Raw genomic sequence first — 20798 nt, forward strand, 5'->3', positions numbered from 1 at the left:
ATTACAAATTGAAGTTAGTCATGATTAATGATTCATTTTCTATGACTCGACTCATAGTTTCAGATTTCTCAGCGTGTCTTTGGCTGCTGTCATGTAGTAGAGGCTCATACCAGCTTGATGTGACACCCACTTTCTGTCAAGTGTTGATGGTTTTCTTGCTGTGACAACCCAAAATGATCAAACTCAGCTTACTTTTCCCATCCCACTAATCTCTCCTTCTTCTTCCCCATCTTTCCTCCTCCAGGTCAGTGTGTTGGAGCGCCAGGTGATTGATTTCCTGGGCTACCAGTGGGCTCCCATCCTGACCAACTTCCTACACATCATCATCGTCATCCTGGGCCTGTTCGGCACTATTCAGTTCAGGCCGAGATATGTCACTGGAGTGAGTTTTAAGCACTTACCCACACACAAAGGCACTCACTGGAAGCAACCATTTTCCATTTGCCATGAATTTAGCAGCAGCCTCTTATTTAGTGATACTCGGGTCTCTGCTTTGAACAATGATAGCTGAATACTATTGGAGTGACAGTTCAATTGAGGTTTTTTTTTTCTCTGGAACCGAGTGAAGCAATGTTTTCATAAGTTAGTAGTTTTCAGGGAGCATGACACTGAATAAAAAACTTGATCAGAACAGTTGCATAGCAGGACAAGTTAGCCTGTGTTTTTCCACTACAGATGTTGTCAATAAAAAGATAAAAATTTCATAAACTTTCAGGAGGTGTCACATCCTCATGAAACAACCTCCATATGCACAAACAGTATTTATTGAGACAGCACAGACAATGAAAGCTCAGTAAATTCTGTCATTTATTCATTTCTTCCTATCACTCCTTTTTAAACAAACCCACATGCACACACTCAAAGCACCGCCATCCATTGTCTCTCCCTGTCTGATTTGATTTAGGAGATTGGTTGCACTCTTAGCAGTTGTTGGTGTCTCTCTGCATTTAACAGAAGTGAATCCTCCCTCTGTCTTTTCTCTCCATCTCGCTCGCTCCAAAAGACATGAACAAGTTTTCATTTTCTAATTCTTCAATGAAGTCTTGTAAAATCTTATCTTTATCTGATTCCCGCTCTCTGTCTGTTTGTCTGCAGTACGCAGCTTGGCTCGTCGTATGGATGACCTGGAATGTTTTCATCATTTGTTTTTACCTGGAGGTTGGAGATCTCTCTAGAGTAAGGAAATATTATTTTTGCATTCTTGTTAAGTCTTCCAAATGTATGTGCCTGGAATAACCACCTCTCTCGCTGTGCTAAGACTACAATATTACAGCCTTGTTGCATGTGGGATTACTGGAGTTTGAAAGACGTTTCGCTAAAGCCTCATTTACACTTGCATTTCACAAGTTTCACATGCAAGACTAAGACTGGGAGTATTCAATAAATCCCATGAAAAGGCTAAAGCTAGCAGTTTATTGATCCTGCTAACAAGTGTTGCCTGCCAGCCTGATAATATCTTGCTTCTTTGTGCTACAGACCCCACTTGTTGTCTTAACAGTTTTAGCACTTACCTGTACATTATGCCACCAACAATACACATCTATTTACTCAATGAGTACTAATCTACTGCTAAAATTAGTTCCAAAAAATACATGACAGAATCCAGTCATTCAGCCATAAAAAGGACCAGCACTTGTAAATCAATAAGATTAATATGATAATGATTATGAAATTTAATAGGATTTGGGTTGAAACCCTTTATATTCATTGTAGCCTTGCTATTTAATTCATATTTATCTTACCATAAATCTTCTTGCATCAATCTAGTTTCTCTTGTATGTGATGCAGATTTGTGTTTGATAATGTCCAGGGTCTGATGGTAATGAAATTATAGCTGTTTGTGCTCAGCAAAGATCTTTTGTGAAGTAACTGAAATCCTGCATGATAAAGGGCTGTGTAGAGATGACCCTGCTCTGATTGCAAATCCTGAAATCGCTGCTATGACCTTCCTCCTGTCTACTCTCACAGGAAAGGTCATATAAATTTAGAGTAATTTTAGCACAACTTTATATGCTATAATCACAGGGGGGGGGGGGGGCTTGTCAGGATCCGCGTCCATAGAGTACATGCTCCCACACTGGGTCTTTAGACAGTTTGAGATTAATTATACAGCTGAGAGAGATGGATGTTTTACGCTTCTCATTCACATGTGTGCGATAACAAAAATCAAAGTGGTTTTAACAACTGTATCAACAGCAATTTAATTTTTTTTTTTTTCAGTTTTTAGTTGATACGTTTATTATTATCTCAGTAAGTGATTCACCAAGGCCATGACAAATGGTTTTATGTGAAAGTAGTATGATTCTCATCAAATCATTTGTTATAGTGTATGTACTGTGGTGTACAGTGTACCATATGAATATAATACTGAGTAGGTGATGAACTGATAATTTCTTGGTTTCGTTTTATAAGATCTCAGTGTAGGAAAAAAGGTACAGTTCACAAATATTCAGTCTCCAAGAAAGAGTTGAGTTTTTTATATCCCAGCTTTCATCAACCTTCTAACGAAGGGTTGATTCAGCATCCATTTTGCATCCAGTCTCTTCTCTGAGCTCTCCCCAGTGAGTAAAAGTCAGTCCAATTTTGTCTTATCTCTTACTCTGCACATTCAATTTTTACAGGGTGTTATCCACTTGCTAACGTGTCATGCAGTGCTGTGAAGGAAAACACAGCTGTCATATGATGTTACGAGTTGAAACGCAAAGTTGTAAAGTGCAGTTTCTCAGCACCAGGATGCTGCAGAGCAATAAAAGCCACCAGGAATGTGTATAATCGATGTCCCGTTCCATCAAAACAATTAGGAAGCACAAAGTTTTAAGGTCTGAACTGTTGCTTTAACAAACTTGCAACATTTGGAAAGTCATGTTGACTGATTAAGTTCAAATATAAGTTTATGAGTGGAGAGGTCAGAGATACATTTAAAGTAAAAAGTGTAGCTTCATGAAAACATCATCTCTGACAATGTTTAGCATGTAGCATGTTTGGTCATGTTTGGGGATTATGTTGCCACCTAGGGCACCAGAAAAAAATTTCTAATAAAAAGAGGTGCAGGATTAATTCTTTGCATTGTCAATGCATATCTGAGATAAAGTTAAATCAAATACTTCGTCTTCCTACATTGAAAATTTGTCAATTTTAAGCACTGGCTATCAACTTTGACAAATGATTAAGGCCAATCAGTGCCTCTGTAAACAGCAGAAATCAGTTGATGGGAGTGGTGATTATGGTTGATTACACTATGCTGCGGGGTTGGAAAAAGAAAAAAACTGTTTGCTGTAATTGGCTCATTCTGCTTAACATTTAAATAACACGTACAGCCTTGGTTTATAAAATTGCTGTTACAACACTGCATTATTGTAATCCTCATCTTATAGGTTTTCCCATCTTTCCAATGAAAATTAGCATCAGTGTGGACTCAAAGCCATGCTGCATACTATATTCCTCAGCTCCTGCTGTTTGTGGTTTCTCATTACACTCATGTCCTCTTTGATTTTTCCACACAAACATGCACTATGAGCCTTGTTAAGTTTTATTACCATCCAGATTACACCCAAAACGTTTATGTCTGTGCTTCATTGATCTTGATTTTAATGACCTTTGCAATCTCCATTGCTCTTTAGGCCCCCAAATATAAAAAAATAAAAATAAAAGCTTATATTTGAGGGCATAGATCTGCTAAGTTTTGTTTTAATCATACAAAGTATAAGCCTGACTGCCATTTTATAAGGCTAGAAAACAGAATAAAGCATCTGGTAAAACTGCACAACAGTACACAACATGAACCATATCACCACAAGTATAATTTAGTGTAATGTTTCTCCCCATTATAATATAAAAAGTCATTCAAAAGGCTTCATTCCCCTGACCAAAATCAACACATCTGGTTTGTAATGAGGGTAAGGCAGCCAGTTAATTAGTGGCACCTTTGTCAATTACCTTCTGACCAATCAGAGACAAGCACCCACAAACCAGACGCTGAACAGCTTGTTTTTATGGCCAGAACAGTTTCCGTGCACCTCGCTCAAGGGCTCATCCACCTTGACCCAGATGGTGATGGAAAGGAGAGCTGCAAAGTCCCAGTTCCCCCCTGAATCCACCAGCTGTTGTACAGCATGAGACACACATCCATCACACTCACTTACAGGGTGTATTTAAAAAAAAATATTACATTTACATGTTAAACATGTACGGCTATGTTTGTGACTGTTTCTACATGACAAAACTAGATTTCTGTTGAAAAGACTGTACAGTTTCAGTATGAGAAAAAAGGACATGCTACTGTTAGCATAGAAGTTAGAAAATGTTATTCTTTTTCAAGAAAAGATACTCTCATTTTAAATTTGATACCTGCAACGTACTTTAAAAATGCAGGAACAGGGCGTGTTTACTATTGCGTTGCATCTATCAGGGCCTCTTTTGTCCTATTTTTCTTGTTATAATGCACCAAATGTTTTTTTTTTTTTTTGTTTGTTGTTTTTTTAACATTGACAACTGGTCTGACTACATCGAGGTCAGTGTAGCTCCCAGACTTAGAGGGCCCAAACATACTGTGATGGTTTTTACTTGTCTTATGTGCACGAAATTTCTTTTGATTTTGCTGAATTTTTTTATAAGAATACCCTGTGTCGTAGATGATAAATAACCAAAAATTTGTAATTTTCACCTGAGAAAAATAACTCTGAAATAGCCAAATCATTTCCTACAGTCTTCCACAGACCCTCATCATCTGTTACTCCAAAAAAAATCAACTCCTCTGGGAAGTTCTGTTGCCAATTAGCTTTACAAGTTTTGAGATGTTGAACCAAAATTTTCAGGGTTACACACCTTTTCCAGCCTTTTGTTTTCCCTTTTTTTCTGGTGTCAAGAGCAAGTAGAGTTTTACCAACTAATAAACATGCTGAGAATTCATCCAGACGTACACCAGCATTAAAGCTTGATATCCAGTTGGAAATATTGGTACAACACATAAAAAAGGCAACAAGTTTCCACTGTATTCTGTACATTGTTTGCCCTAAAGTGCTTGAAGCCTGGAAATAAAATTAATTTCTTAATGGATAATGGCAACCACATACAGTACTGTAACTCTAAACAATTACACAGTTCTGGATAACGTGATTGAAAAAAATAAAAACCTACTCATAATGATGAGTGAGTTACAGTGTGAATTTATTATGACTGACTTTGATGCTCTAACCTTTGAACTGACATAAAAATCCTTTATTATCATCATCATTATCAATCATCACCATGAAGTAAGCTGTATAATTAGTTGCAGATCAGAAAACTCTGTATTCATGCTGACAAAGAAAAAATCTGTTTTTCATGGCATCCAGCACCACTTCCAAGTAATGCATTTCAATAGGTCATGAAGTTTAAGCATAAAAAACACTGAATGGAAAAATAATTACTTTAAGATGCCTAAAATCCAACCTCCAACCTCCAAGTGGAAAATTTCTGCTTTATTAACATAATCAGTCAAAATGCTTTAACAGCAGAAATCATGTGAGTGGGATAAATTTATGTAATACTTTACTGCATCCTCAACACAAACTAAAACTATGCTGAAAGGAAAATCATCAAAACTTTTGACCTGATGATTTCATGGAGTTATTTAAAATCAGGAGACAAAATAATGCACACACACATACACACACACACACACACACACACACACACACACACACACACACACACACACACACACACACACACACATACCATGGTGACCGTTTTTTTCTAGTCTTGCCACAGTTCATGTATATTGCACACACTCATCAGAGTTCAATAGGGCTAATGATGGCATCCTTTGTGCCCCAAGAACTATGATGTAAATTAAATCTATGTAACCCTTCCTTTCCATTGCTTTCTGAGGCTGGCTTTTTTTTTTTTTTTTTGGTTTCTGTCTCTCCCTCCTCCTGTGCCTTACTCACTCTCCATGTAATTCATTCCTCCTCTCACTCTGCTCAGCCTATAATCAAGTCTTTTTTATGTTGTTTTGCAAAGTGCCATGTGAATCTGTTCCATACTCCTCTTTCCATCTCACTCATCTTCATTCCCCACCTCCTTTTCATTCTCTCTCTTTACCCATATGTCCCTTGTCAGGACTTGTCAACAGGAAACGTGTCCCTGTCAAGAAGGCACCTCAATTTATGGTCAATGGCAGTTCATAATGCAGGACTTTGTGTGCTGGACAGCAAAGAGCACCAATTTGATACGTTCCTTCATTCACTCAGGCCATTACTTTTGGGGTCACAGCATAAAAATGAGTGTGACATCCTCCATTTTTCTTCATTATAGAAATCTGTCATCTGTGCATGAAAGAGGGCGAGGCTGCTTTGATTTATGCCATGTTATCAGTGACTCTTGGATTAGCAACGTGGCTTTGATGTAATTTTTCCATGCAAATACCCTGTTTCATCTATGAATAGACACAATATCCAAACTACACTTTGCAGCTCCCGCACTGTATAGAAAAATAATCAGACAGTTAAGAAGCTAAATGGATGCCCAATGGCCTGGATTTATATGTTCAATACATGTAATTACATTTGTGTATTACAGAACAGAAAATATTGCAGATAAGTATAACATACCCGCACAAAGGCAGATGTGTGTGTTGTACCATTTTAAGCCACTTAAAGTGAACTTAAAACATTTCTGTTTTGTTGCATGACAGAAAAATCTGAAATATTAGGTACGAAGTTTGCCAAACACCTCTGACATTTCTTCTGAAGATGGAAGGTAAACAACAGACAAAGAGAGGTGGGAGAAACAGTGAAGGAGGGAAACATTTCAGAGTTTGAAGTTCTGAAGCCTAGCAAACAGATGGACAGACATCAGAGGGACAGGCTGGTCATTATCATGACGGAGAAAAAAGCCAAATGGGTTTGATGAGACATCATGACACTTAGCAGGACATCTTGGTCAATGATGAGTCATTGACATCCCATTACGCATACAATAATCCTGAGAATCAAAGATTAATGCAACTCTTTTGAGCCTAGAATGATTAGAAATTGACAATTTCTCCTGGATGAAAGGACAAAAGCTGCTGAAAAGCTTAAAATTTGGTTCCTCAGTTGTTCCATAGATCTTGACCATTTTTATAGTTTTCTTCAGCGATTTAATTTTGTTTAATGTTAATAAGATGTGTTAAATGTAAACCATTTCACAGTAAATTATTGGTAAAAATTGACAGTGGAGCAGGATTTCACTGGTGTTTTACAGTGTAACTGCTTTTCTGGATTACAGTACATGTTTAAGTTTTATGTAAGGTCAATAAGATTGGCTCCCCTTTTATTCAGTTTATGTGTGACCACAATAAATCATTTAATTCTTTTTTCTACCAATTAATGTGACCCCAAAACCTGCACAAATCAGTTGAAAAATAAATAATCAATTAAGAAAGATAATTTAGAAAAATTAAAAACATATAATATGTATGCATAAGTGAGCACACCCTTAAACTAATACTTTATTGGGTGTTTTGTTAGATTTTTGGTTTTTTTGTTATTGTTTAAGGTTTATATCCATTCCTCTACTTTCCTATTTTGATGCCAGATATGTATTTAATCACTATTTCAGTGTTTGTAAACCTTTTAACTTTCAGAAAAAGAAAAAAGTAGTTTCTTTGCATTTTTAAATTCCTTTTGGCAATTACAAAAAGGCACAATTTTAAACTAATTGTTTAGATTTAACTCATTTTTTTCCCATTTTAAAGTTTAAAAATGGGACAATAATGACATAATGACATAAAATGTATTTATCTTTCACCTTCGAGATATGTACCGAAACAGGGAGGAGGCTGTGTCTGGTTCACTTACACAATTTTTTAAATGGGAAATAGTGATTACATTGTGCTGTTGAGCAGGATGTTTAAGGGTTAAAAATGGCCAGTGTTGTGGACACGAAATCTTCCTTGAATTAAAACTGCTCAGGTTATTTTTTGCTTCTCACATTATTACATTGACATGTTTGTTTCAATATCAGCTACCCACCACTCTCATAGTATCAGTGACTGGCTGTGTGGGGGGGAAGTGTTCTATCAAAATAAATTATTTAAAGTTATTAGTTGAACAATCACAGTAATTGTTAATCCACATGTGGGCAATGAATATTTAAAAGTAATTTTCTATTATCTTCTAAAACATACAGTAAAATACTCTTGTAACCATAAAACAGCGCAGGTGTAGCACTTCTGGTTGTCTCCTAATATTAGAAGCTGCCAATATTCAAACACACCAAAGTCAAGCTTTCAATTAACAATGAGTTTTCATGCATGCAATGGCCAACATGCTCTTTGTTCCCTCTGTGCAGAGTTTTTATGTCCTTCATTATTAATACATAATTATGGGGAAGTTTATTAAGATGTATTACCAGAGCGTGAATAAAAACCCACAGTGCCACTAAGAGTGTTTTTTTTCTAAATGAACATTTTATGTTTACTATGGATGAGTACGGATCTGCCTCTTATGGTCATGCTTTTTAATCTGTCAAGTACACACGGTGTGTTTACACTCTTACATTAGAATAACCCATCAAATATCAGTTGCAGGACACACATGACGCTACATGTGTTTCACGTGTGACCACTGGTGGTTTTGCTAATGAAACACATGTGAGACATATCTGAAACACATGAAATACACTTATTTTGAATAAGAGGAATCTGTGGGTTTTGGAAAATTTTCATGGTAACAATTTGTAAAACTCATGTAATGTGAAACATGTAAATTTCTGCGTTAATCCCATATGTTCACATGTAAAACCCATGTCTTAAATGTGACCCAAAATCTCATGTGAAACCCATGTAACGTAAAACATACATAATCACTTGGGAAACTCTTATTCCCAAATAAAGCCTGTATAATCACGTGTGAAATCCATGTAAATTTCACATGTGAAGCACATGCATACCTTTAGGAATTTTTTTGTAAGAGCAGGTAATTGCAAAACAATATTGTCTTTCAGGGAAATGTAGCCAAATTTAGGAGTTCTATACATTTTTATTAATCAGTGTTAAAACATGTATGAAACATCATTTCAGTTTACAAAGATTAATGATTTAAATCACTTTGAGTTTAATTTTTAATACTCATTTACTTTCAGTGATTGGCTTTTTGAACTATTTGTGCTTGATGGAACTTTCTATGTAAAGTGTGTTTTCTTTCCAGAAGGCCCCTGTAGAGCCCCAGAGGCAAGATAAGGTGTACATCTAGTCTTGACAGTAATTTGAGTTTAGGCCTGAGATTTATACCACATATCAGACTGTCACACACCCATCCTTCCTGTCACTCGCTGCTGCGCTATCTAATATAGCAGCAATGCCACAGAATTAATCTTTAAAAAGATTTCTGATGTGGCATCCCTGGCAGATTTGAAGAGGAGCCTGTAGAGGTAGAGCTATTCCCACTGCTTTGCAAACACATACACACACTTGCATATTTGCGTCAGCTAGCTATTTCACACATATGCAGGCACACTCTCAGACAGCTAACTGTCAGTAGTCCACTGTGTCAAATAAAAGATGTAACCGCCCTCTGGGCGTCAGATGGCACACTGATACAGATACACACATACACCAGCTCAGCTGTCAGTCATTTTGAGGGGATGGGGTGCTGTGTGGCTGGGTTGTCCTGATTGTTTCTTTTTTATTCTTTTCTCTCTTTTTTTTGCATGCTATATGGGTGAAATTGTGTGTTTATAAAGTGTGTGCATGCATGTGTTGGTGTCAATTTGCTCTGCCAGTGGGTGGAGAAGCTGTCATTTATTGTATCAATCAGAGGAAAAACTGAGGGGCACATAGTTGCATTCGTACACATTCCAAAATCCAAAAGCTGTGCCATTTTAATTTCCATATCCAGGTGTCTAATTTCAGTCAGACAGAGAGGTGAGCAGTGGCCAGATGGAAAGAAGCAGATTGAAAAAGAAAAAAAAAGAAAAATGGAGATAAGAGAAACTAAAAGATTCAGGTAGAGAAGTAAGGCATCAGGAGCAGAAAGAGACGGAAAGGTTTAGACAGCCGAAGGTTTGATAAGAGTTATTGAAGATGATGTGTTTTGGGGATGAAGCCATATGTGAATCAGTTGCTTTTAAAAGAAAAAAATAAATAAAAGCAGGTAAAGAAGGAAAGTGGGAGCAAGAAGTGGAAACACAGAAAGTTAGTTCAAGAAAACCTCTTGGGAAGATAGGATTGCTTATCTAACACAGAAAAAGATCAAACATACCTTTCAAATCAATTTCATATCAACCTCAATAGTCTGTGTTGTCAGTGCAGGGGAGCTTTTTACTGCAGGATGACTTGCTGAAGAAATACAGCTCTAAATCAAGCCGCAAAGCACCAATTCATCTCTGAAGAAAGTAAAAAAACAGATCACCAGAACCAGTTTGAATGCTAATAGCTGCCTAATTTTGCTCCCTGCAGTATTCATTCAGCTCAGCCGTTTGGGACGATGAATGAGAGGGTCCCACACTTTTAATCACAGGCGTTGTAGTTGAAACATCCACCCTGATTTACTGAGTTAATTCATCAGCCCTGACTGTGTTTGATCAATGGATGCATTTGTTGAAATCATTGCATGAAATTGCCTTTTTTTTCATCAACATCCCCCTAGAGGGGCCTTTTCAACAGCTATTTTTTTTTTTTTTATCATTCAAGCCCTGAGCTGTTATTACTAGTGATTCAATTTGATTATTCATTGTTACTGTATAGCTTCATGTGCAATGATTTATTTTTTTGTTTGTTTGTTTGTTTTAGAACAAGCTGGTTGAACATAGACTAGCTGTATGCTACAGTATATCATAGATGTACGTGACTGTGCTGCTACCGACCAAATTATAATTTAAAAATTAATCCAAACCAGGCTTTGGTTAGGTTTAGATTATACTTTAACATCATTAAACTACCTACCTATCTTAAACTTATTGAAATTTTACCAAAAAAAAAAAAAAAAGAGAGAGAGAAGCTAACTTAATAACTTAATGCTTATTACACGTCAGTTTTCTGTAGGTTAGCCGTGATAAATTTATTTTCACTTTACAGATGCTACAAACCGCAGCTGCAGAGCACAGTGGTTATTTCTGTAAAGCAAAGTTTGTGGTGGGAATAGTTTGCCCAAACTACAACTCCATGGTTCTCAGTAGTGAATGAACTGTTTTCTCAACAACCAAATAATACTATAATATACTACATTTTTAGCTTTAATATATCTAATATATGTATATGTATATATATATATACCTCACAGTAAGAAGGTCGCCGGTTCGAGCCTCAGCTGGCCGGGGGGAGGTTCGAACCTGGGGTGTGGTGACCTTTCTGTGTGGAGTTTGCATGTTCTCCCCGTGTATGCGTGGGTTCGCTCCGGGTTCTCCGGCTTCCTCCCACCGTCCAAAGACATGCATGATAGGTTAATTGGTTATCTGTGTTGGCCCTGCGACAGACTGGTGACCTGTACAGGGTGTACCCTGCCTCTCACCTGTTAAAATGCTGGGATAGGCTCCAGCTCACCCGTGACTCGTAATGGAATAAGCTGTCAAGATAATGAATGAATGAATGAATATATATATATATATATATATATATATATATATTACAGATTTTGTGTGTTTCTTTTCCCTCTTTGAATTCTCTAATTCTTGTTTGATTTGAAAAGCTAACTGTGCTTCTGTGTCGCAGACATGAAAACAGCTACTATGGTTCCTGTGTCTTATTTTTACAAGGCAGAATTTACACACTGCATGTGCTACCTGGTTCATGCTTTCCTACAAGATTGCAACATCTAACATGAGCCCAGTATGCTTTCAAATTAATCACTGCTGAACTTATTTTTCACTGAATCCCCAAAATATCATAGTATTGTTAGGATAATAATGAGACTACGTAACACATTCCTTCTTATTATGCTTCTAATTCTTCTTCTTTGGTGTTTTATGGTGGTTTGAAGGTATAACTGTAATTATATTGTTCCAATGAGACTAGAAAATCACCAAAATTTTCATATATCAGTTTTACTTAGACTTCAAACTTTAGACACTGTTTTGCTGTATTGATTCAGTCATCCACATCTGCATCAGAATGTATCTTCAAACATAGAAATTTCCACAACTCAACTATGGTAGAATTTTCACATCCTTTGTCTTCATATTGAGAAGAGTTCAGGTAACTTGCTTTTAGCATCTAAATTCTTTGCCCACTTTGTCTTCTGCTCAATGCTGAGTGAGGACAAACCACATTTAGTTATTGGAGGCCAAAATAAAAAAAATGGAAAGTGCAAAAACACACTGCAGAGTAAGACGTTTAGTTTATTTTGACTAACCAGGACGTCGGCATTGTGATAAACTTGCATTCATGTCGAGTGGCCTCCTTGTTCTCATCCACTACTGGTTAGTTTTTTTCAAGATTTCCTTCTCAGTTGGAAACAGTGACCTCTGAACTTGAGTCCTAAAAATGTAAAGTTTTGCTGAATATTTGAGTCATGCATTAAAGACCAGCTTGGTTCTTCAGGTGAAATACTACCTTTTACAACATTTTCAGGGATTTCTCCTTTAACATCCTCATACATAGCACCCTTTTACAAGGGTGCTGTTAATTTAAGAATGCCCACTGATACCCGGGGGGCACACCAGGTTTTAATGGGCTCTATGTGACTAAAGGGTATACAAAAATCAAAGAATTACCCCCTTAAAAGCTTTTATCAGCAGCTTCTAACCTTCATGAAAATATGGATTCTCTGGAGTGCTTTAATTGCCCCAAAGGTTGAAGAAATTACAGAGGTCATACTGAGGCATTTTATTAGAAACAGTAATGGGTTTGGTACGGTTAGGTCGGGGTTAAGATGTGGAATGGACCTCATCTCGATTTACCCTCCAGCACATTTGCACACATATACCCACAAACAATTCCCAAACACCCCCAACCAATCTGATGGAGGAGAAGTGCTTCAAGCATTATGGGTTAAGGCCTCATCTAACACCCATGGGAAATCACTGAAAAACAATGTAGTGAGATGCACCGTGACTGATTGTGTTGGTTTGAAATAACACACACAGAAACATGGAAAGAGACAGAAGAGGGAGTGAAACTGATCGAAAAAAGGACAGAGCCACGGATATGGACAGCGGTTTAGTTATATGGAGTCAAAATTTGATTTTAGAGAGAATAAAGGTAAAATGTCCTCCTTGAATGTCTGCTCCTCATTATAATGATCACTTGATCTGTGTGACATCCTCCTGAATCGATTGTCAAACCTATATGGTTACTTTTTCAGGTCTTGCTGCATAAATGCAGTTTTATGATGTTTTTTAAATTAGTCAAAAGCTGTTAGATTACACGTGAGTCAGAACATGTTATAAAATGCATCCAAAGTAGTGCTTGTTTATGTTCAGGGAGATGCTGCTGAAGAAACCTACACTTCTTTTTCTTTTTCTTTTCATTCATGAAGTAATTTCAGTCATTTGCACAGGTTTTATTAACATTGGAAGCTGGTAGTTGGCACATTTGATTAAATCTGGTCCAGTTTTTTTACCTCACTGTACAGTACAGCATATAAATCAACACTCCAACTACTCTACTAAATTGTGAAATCAGAGTATGAATAAAAATCAGATTGAATTTGATTGTAGTTTTGCTGGAAGTATTTAATTATTTATCTTCAAGTCTCATTGAAATAACTTTTTCTTCACCATGGATTTCACCAGAGATCGCTGGATTACGCTTTGGCTGCCAGAGCAACGACTTTTAATTCACCCCAATGCCATGGTGCATATTTCTCTAGTCAACTCTGCTAAAAATATGCTCCATCTATTTTTGACAGGAGTGCATGAAGCTGCACAAAGCAGATGAGCCAGGCAGGGTAGCATCATCACAAGTGCAGTCTAAGATTTCATTTCATCCTCCAAGGCTGAATCTATAAAGAAATTCTGAATCCAAGTGCCCATCAGCATCAAAAAGTTGCCCATTCCCTACAACTCAGAGAAAGTTCATTCAAATCCAATCATTACTTTCTGAGCATCCTCGGGAGATGTAATAACCAGTGGTACCAAGCTAAAAAAAGATCCAGTCAGATTATTTTTATCACAGTGTGTCTTAAGAAAAATCCATTTTGGATCATTTAAGAGGAGCTCCTGTAATTCTGACATTATTCTGTTTGGTATGAAGTCATATGGGGGCAAAACAAAAAAAAATTCACAATCCCAGGATTATACTTTCAAAGTTAACAGAGAAAAACATATTTTTGAAGCTTTATAGTAGTCTTTCTTGTTTTTTTTTTTAATTGTTGAAACAGTCTGTGTGGTTGTAGGTCGCATTAAAAAGCCTTACTCCTCCCTTGTTGACTATCAGACTATCAGATGATAGACCACTCTGAAAGGTGTTTTTTTTTTTTCTCCACTTCATTCTTTTACCTCGTGGGAGTGGAAGACAAAGGAAAATACGGAGGTGGGAAATTGAGGGGAAATTGAGAGAGAGGCAGACAGGGAGGGAGAAGGCCAGAGGCATGAAGAGAGGGAGAGGTGAAGAGGAAGGTAGAGGAAAAACAGATGTGGTTCATTGAAGCGGCACTAGCCCACAGTCAGAGTCAAAGACCTGAGAGCACAAGTGCATGATCCTCCACTAGCACACGGGAAATTATAGACAGTGTGTTATTGAGTGTATGAGGGCAAAGAGGGGAGGAAATATGTGGAAGAAAGATGACTGCAGAGAAGTCTGTAATGGTGCTTAGTGAGGTACTCACACACAGTTAAAATTATTAACACGGGTCTAGCTAATATTTTTTGTTGGAGGTTGCAAACCAAGCAGCTCATACATCATCAAACAGATTAATATCTCCAGTTTATTTATTTAATTTTTTTTAGCTGTGGCTTCATCTTAGTGGCCTAAATGCTGCATTGCAAAAAAAATTCCAGAAGCTCAATACATCACTGTGAGTACACAGTTTAATTAGATTGTATTTTACTATGAGAAGTCATTTGAGCTTTGTCCGAAATATTTTATGTACACTACAACTCTTAGGAAATATTACCTTTGTTTCCAATATTTTGTCTTTTCTTTTTTTTTAATTTTCTCCTTTTGTGGTGAGGCTTGGTGTGGCAAGTCAGAGCACCTGGATAAATAGGTGGGAACCAAAACACTGTTTTATTTGTACCAATTCATTACAGTAAACTCAGTGATGCTCAAAAATACGTAAACACTGTAAAAAATAAATTAAATACAAACTGGACTCGGTTTTCTGTGGCTTCTATAGTGAACTTTCGCAGATTTTCCCACTTTGTGATCTCACACTAACAAAAGTTAATTCTGCATCCATCTTGTATCCTGTCTCTTTTCTGAGCTCTCCTCATCCAGAAAAAGTTAGTCTGATGTTGACTATTTCTCTGTCTTTCTTTCTTTTTTCTTGCTTCCTCTGTTAATGTCCCATTGTGTTTCTTTGCTAAAAGGTCCATGTTGTGCATTTAAAATAGCCAGTGTGTTATCCAGTTGCTAGCATGCTTGTAGTGGCATAAATCTTCATGCAGCCATCACATGAGGCACCAGGCAGGGGAAAAAAAGGCTGTGAACTGAAGTTTATAAGCCCCGGGATGCTACAGACCAATGACAGCTCTAAGAATGTGCATAAAATGTCAGTGCATCATTAAAATGAGTCAAAAGCACAGAAATTAAAAGTCTTAAACTTATGCTTTGCTTTGAAAGTAAGAAAGAAGTCACTTAGTAACATAAAATCTTACTACCTAAGCAACTATTAATAAATATTGAACAGACAAGGTGTTATGTAGTAATTTGGAGATGTTATTATCTCAGCTAAGCTAGGCTGTTTCCATAGTTTTCTTGCTAAGCTAGCTGATATCCCATGCTTTAAGCATACCCTGTACAAATTCACACAAGGCAAACTGGAAGACCAATACCTCTCCTGAGGCATTAAAATATCCCTGTAAATCATGTATTTTTTTAAATTTTCACCAGCAAATACTTGTTTCTGTTTTGTGTTGCTTAATGCCACTTCTTCCAGGTAATATTTTTATATTCTTTTTTTAAACTAGACAAAGTTATCAATTTTGTATTATAAGTTTTATTTAAAAATACTTAATGCTGTTTATTGTTTTGCTTAAAATGAACTGTTTTTATTCTCATAGTTCACAAGTGTTTTAGCACAGCTACCTGCAGGACAACTTAGCTGAATTCGGACACATTTTTCTGGACAAGCCCATTTTCCTTACCCCCCACAGAATGTTACAGAATTAGCAGCAATAGCATCCTGCCTGATCTTAATGACATTTGGCCAAATTCAGCTTTTCACAGAGAATTACCTTCCTGTTTGTGTGTGTGTGGTTTTTAAAGAGGCTCATTAGAAAAGTACTGATGGATGATACCTTGGTGAAATAATTACTATTCCTTTCCCAGCCGCTTTTAAGTAGGAGAAAAAGTGAGTGAGAGCAGTGAGAGACACAAATACAAACAGAAAAGAGAAGGAAATTAATATAAAAAAGAAAGGGTAAAAGATAGGTTGCAAGGCAGTGACAGACAGAAGGAGAGTGATGGCAGGGAGGGAGAAAAGGGGAAATTTAGAGAAATTTTACTCATTAAAAAGAGGAGCACAACAAGGGGAGATGGCATTAATCAGAGCTCTGTGCTAATGAGGCATTTACTCATTATGCTGAAATAGAGAGGCCAAAGAAGAAAAAGAGGATAGAAAAGGGGGAGAAAGAAAGATGGATGCAATCTGAATTAACAGTAAGAGGATGGGGAAACCAAGCAAAGCTTAGATGGAAGTAAAAGTGTGTTTGAGGTGAGACGATAAGATAAGACATACAGATTAGAAACAGAATGGTAATAGGTGTTAATGAAGATCAGGGTCCCAATAAAAACATATTTACAGATTAAGGTTCTCAATAAATTGAATAAATAAATGACTTGGAAATATGTTAATGTTGAGAATTCCACCTCCCCTGTGTTTATAAAGCTTTTACTGTTTTTTGTTTTTTTTTACTTTGGCTTTATTTAGCACTTCATTCATACCTTCCAACACCAAAATGTCATGTTAAGTATCATTAATTCTTTAAAATATTACAAAGAAATAACACAATTATTTAAAATGAAGGTCTTTGATTGAGCTGATGCCAAGGCAGTGCATGAGAAAACACACATGTGATGTGTGTCAGTGTGTTTTGCATGGCTGTCTCTTGAATGATTTGTCTTTGTAAGCTGAGTTTTTAGTACATGCATTATTTAATCAAATACAGCAGTCATAACAGATTCATTGTAAGCCATTGAGGTGTAGAGTATTAAAAGAATGAAGGGGTGTCTGAGCAGATACTCAGCTTTGTAACATGCAGTGGTCACAGTAATGATCAGTGGTATAAAAAGAAGCGTTGATTAAAGTCAAGAGGTGATGATGGAATCTGCTGGTCCTGATCAAGTAAAAATTTAATTACCAAAGGCATTAGGATTCAGCTCATTTTCATGGGAATACATTTAGTATTTGTGGAGATAATAAATCTGGGTCAAACTGGTAGATTAGTTCCAAGAATATCAGTGCCAAAGTGTTTATCTGCTAGATTCACAAAAGTGATGCAGCTCTTCATTTCCATATTTTCCAAACTGTCCAGCATAAGATTGAATGAAACTTAACTGTGCTTCCTTAAAACAACACAAGTTATTGATCCTGTCATGACTCAAACGCACAGACACTCGTTTTACTCTCAGGCTGGAAGCTTAGAGGCTAGTTTTTAATTCAGGAAGAGGAATAAAGTTCAAACCAAGCTCTTAAACTACATTTTCTTTCTGTTCTTTTCTTCCTCTTACACCTTCCCATCTTTCCTCTCTCTCCCTTCCCTAATGATCGTATTTTATCTGTGGCTGTGCATGATTCAAATCTTATCTGAGTGAACACACATCATTGAAATTATAAATCTTACATTTATTTTTAGCTCACACCACTACCGTCTGGTTTTAATTAAACTTTGGTTAAAACCTGCCTTGACATTCATCCTCCCTCTGCCATCTTTCTGATCTGTACTCTGTCTGAGCAAGTAATTCAACTCACCTTCTATATGCTTGTCTCTCCCTGTCTGTTGGTCTTGCCAGGACTCTGACCTTGTCTTGACGTTCAACTTGTCCATGCATCGCTCTTGGTGGATGGAGAATGGCCCAGGGTGCAGGGTGACACCCATCACCCCTCCTCCCTCCTGGGCACCTGAAGACCACCGATATATATCTATATCTGGCTGTCTGATGGATTTTCAGTTCATCGAGGTGGCTCATTCCTCACTGCAGATACTTCTGGCTGTGAGTATTAAATAAAATATGTATAAAACTCAAACATGTGCGTGTGTGATAAGATGCATATTCTAAGGTTATGGTTTGTAAAGGCTGTGATAAGGAACAGCCTGTGGTTGCAACAAGTGCTACTGTAAATAGAAAAATGCAGTAGTTCTGAGCAATTTAACTGAATACTGTATCTTTATCCATCATATCTGGAGGTCTATGCAATGTGTTGGTTTTCCTTAGCTAGGCAATCCTTTTTATTAATTGGCTTGTGAACACTGTTATTTTAAATTGGACTAATGTGGACTGGTTTTAATTGGATTACAATGAATTGGCTTGAATTGACCATATCTGTAAAGTGCACTCTTGAAGCTGAAATGAATTGAATTCAGTTGAATCCACAATGAAAGTAGACAATCATACAAAAGCAAGCATAAAAATACATGCCAGAAATAGGAAAGATTTTTCTTTTACATATTTATGAATAAGAAATGTTGTCTTCAACACTTATTTAAAGATTAAACCACTTTTACACCAGTTATGAAGCAAAACTAACCATGTATGCTTTAGTTGAGGAAGAAATATAGTGGAAAGAATAAACAGCAAGGCTTTGTCTAATGATAGGTGGTTAGCATAGGTGAAAGAAGCTAGCAAAGGCATTTTTGAGACTGGATTTAAAACAACTGTCAACTCTTTGCAGTTGGTAGGCTACTAAACAACTACATCGAACTGTCTTCTTCATACCTTCAGTCCATTTGTAGCTATCAACATGATAAAACTGTGTCCTGTGTAGGTAATGTTCATAAACTGTTTGAAAGATTTACATAATCCATCCATTTCATAGCATTGCATTAAGAAAAACAATTAAAAACTTTACTTTTTCTTACTAGAGTGGGAATGCTAACCACAGTGTTGACATTTCATGACCTCAGCGCCTTATTGTCAATATGTTAGCAAACACTGTGCAGTTTTGTTTTACCAGTGAGCAAGTTTCTCTTTCAGCCATTGAGATTAAGATGCTGAGAAAAGAAATTGTCCTTGAACTATCAAAAATTGTTATTGAATGATTAATGAAGTTTTGACTTTGTGGTACATCACTGTTGATTTGGAGAAATCTTGCTTCAAAGATTCTGAGAAGCTGTAAAATAAAAAAAAAAAAGGAAATTAAATGTAAAATGAAATTTTGTGTTTTTGCTCTGAAATTAATATATTTGTTTAGCTGATATTCTCAGCAGTACATTACATTTAATGTTTTCTAAAGTGCATTACAACCATGCCAGCTTCTTTGTCTGCTGCAGTGGGTTAGAGATTTGTGATTAATCTTACAACCTTGCGGTAAGTTAATAACGTCATACTCTTATTAACATAGAATGTGCAGGATTAGCTGCTTTAGAAAGTCGTTTTTATTGCTGCAAAAGCGATTTCCCCTCTCTGTTTTCGTCTGCCTGCTTCTTAACCCTTTCTTGCATTTCCTCCTCTCCTGCACTGTCAAACCATGATAATTAGGAGGATCAGACGAAGGAGCAGAGAAACAAGGAGCGGCAAAGAGAGAACCCTGCCACTTTTCATCTCAGTCGCCTCTGTAGTCTGTTTTTGTAGAGTTCTCACATACAGACAAATACAGACACAATAAACAAGCCAGCACGCATCATTACACCAACACAAAGAGTGAATGCCTGTCTTTTCTTTTTTTACTCTGCATCTTTATCCCTTATACACAACTGTCCCCTCTCATTGTGCACTCACTGTGTCTCGCTGTCAATCGATAGTGCTACTTTTATTGTGGCTGAGCGCCAAGCTACCAAACAGCTGTAGTACTGTCTCGCTGTAATTGGTGTGTTGAAACACTGTCATGCTCCCTAAGCACAAACTCAACAGTGTGATGGGTGCACTGGTGGACTGGCTGACTGGTTTAAGGTACTGGACTAAGTGAGGGGATAGTATTTTATTGGATTGCACTACAAGGTAAATGATGGGTTGGCTGTTTGATTTTCTAATGCGTTATGGAGCAAAAAAAGTAACATATATGACCAGGGACATTTCAGATTTCTGAAAATAAAGCTCTTGTGGATAGAGGAAGTAAAAAAAATCTTAAATGAAGATATATGTGGACAGCGTGTGGCTGAAGAATGGCCACTAAGGTAAAGCAACTGTCAAGTTTTGGCACAGAACATGATTTTCTTTGGCTGGGTGGTCATACGGGCATATGATGGACTAGTTTGCCTATCTGACTGGCTCAGTGTCTTTTTGTCTTTAGCTACAGATTTGTACTATACAAACCTTAAGAACTTTTTCTGAAGGTAACATGCATGCTCATCTAATGAAAAAATGCTGGCTTTTGTTCCATCGGGCATTATTTCAAGGCTAATGTAGCTCATTTGTTATATTGTCAAATAATTCACCTACTTTTAATGTGTGTTGCAGCAAATTATTGTGGTATTTTTGAAAAGTGGAGAGATAACCTTTCCAAAATCTAAAAGGTTTTTAATCATTTTCCTTACAAAAGAAACCATGTTTTGAAACACGAGTGACTCCATGTGAC

General features: G+C 36.9%; 1 protein-coding gene across 1 annotated transcript in view; it reads left to right on the forward strand.

Annotated features, from left to right (window-relative positions):
- nkain2 (sodium/potassium transporting ATPase interacting 2) overlaps positions 1-20798 on the forward strand; it is an 89766-nt gene that overhangs the window by 45046 nt on the left and 23922 nt on the right. Inside the window, exons 2-4 of the mRNA XM_041976616.1 lie at positions 245-382; positions 1096-1176; positions 18077-18277. Coding sequence (XP_041832550.1) covers positions 245-382; positions 1096-1176; positions 18077-18277 — 420 coding nt within the window. The remainder of the gene's footprint in view (positions 1-244; positions 383-1095; positions 1177-18076; positions 18278-20798) is intronic.

Source organism: Melanotaenia boesemani, chromosome 22, assembly GCF_017639745.1.
Source record: "Melanotaenia boesemani isolate fMelBoe1 chromosome 22, fMelBoe1.pri, whole genome shotgun sequence".
Taxonomy (NCBI): Eukaryota; Metazoa; Chordata; class Actinopteri; order Atheriniformes; family Melanotaeniidae; genus Melanotaenia; species Melanotaenia boesemani.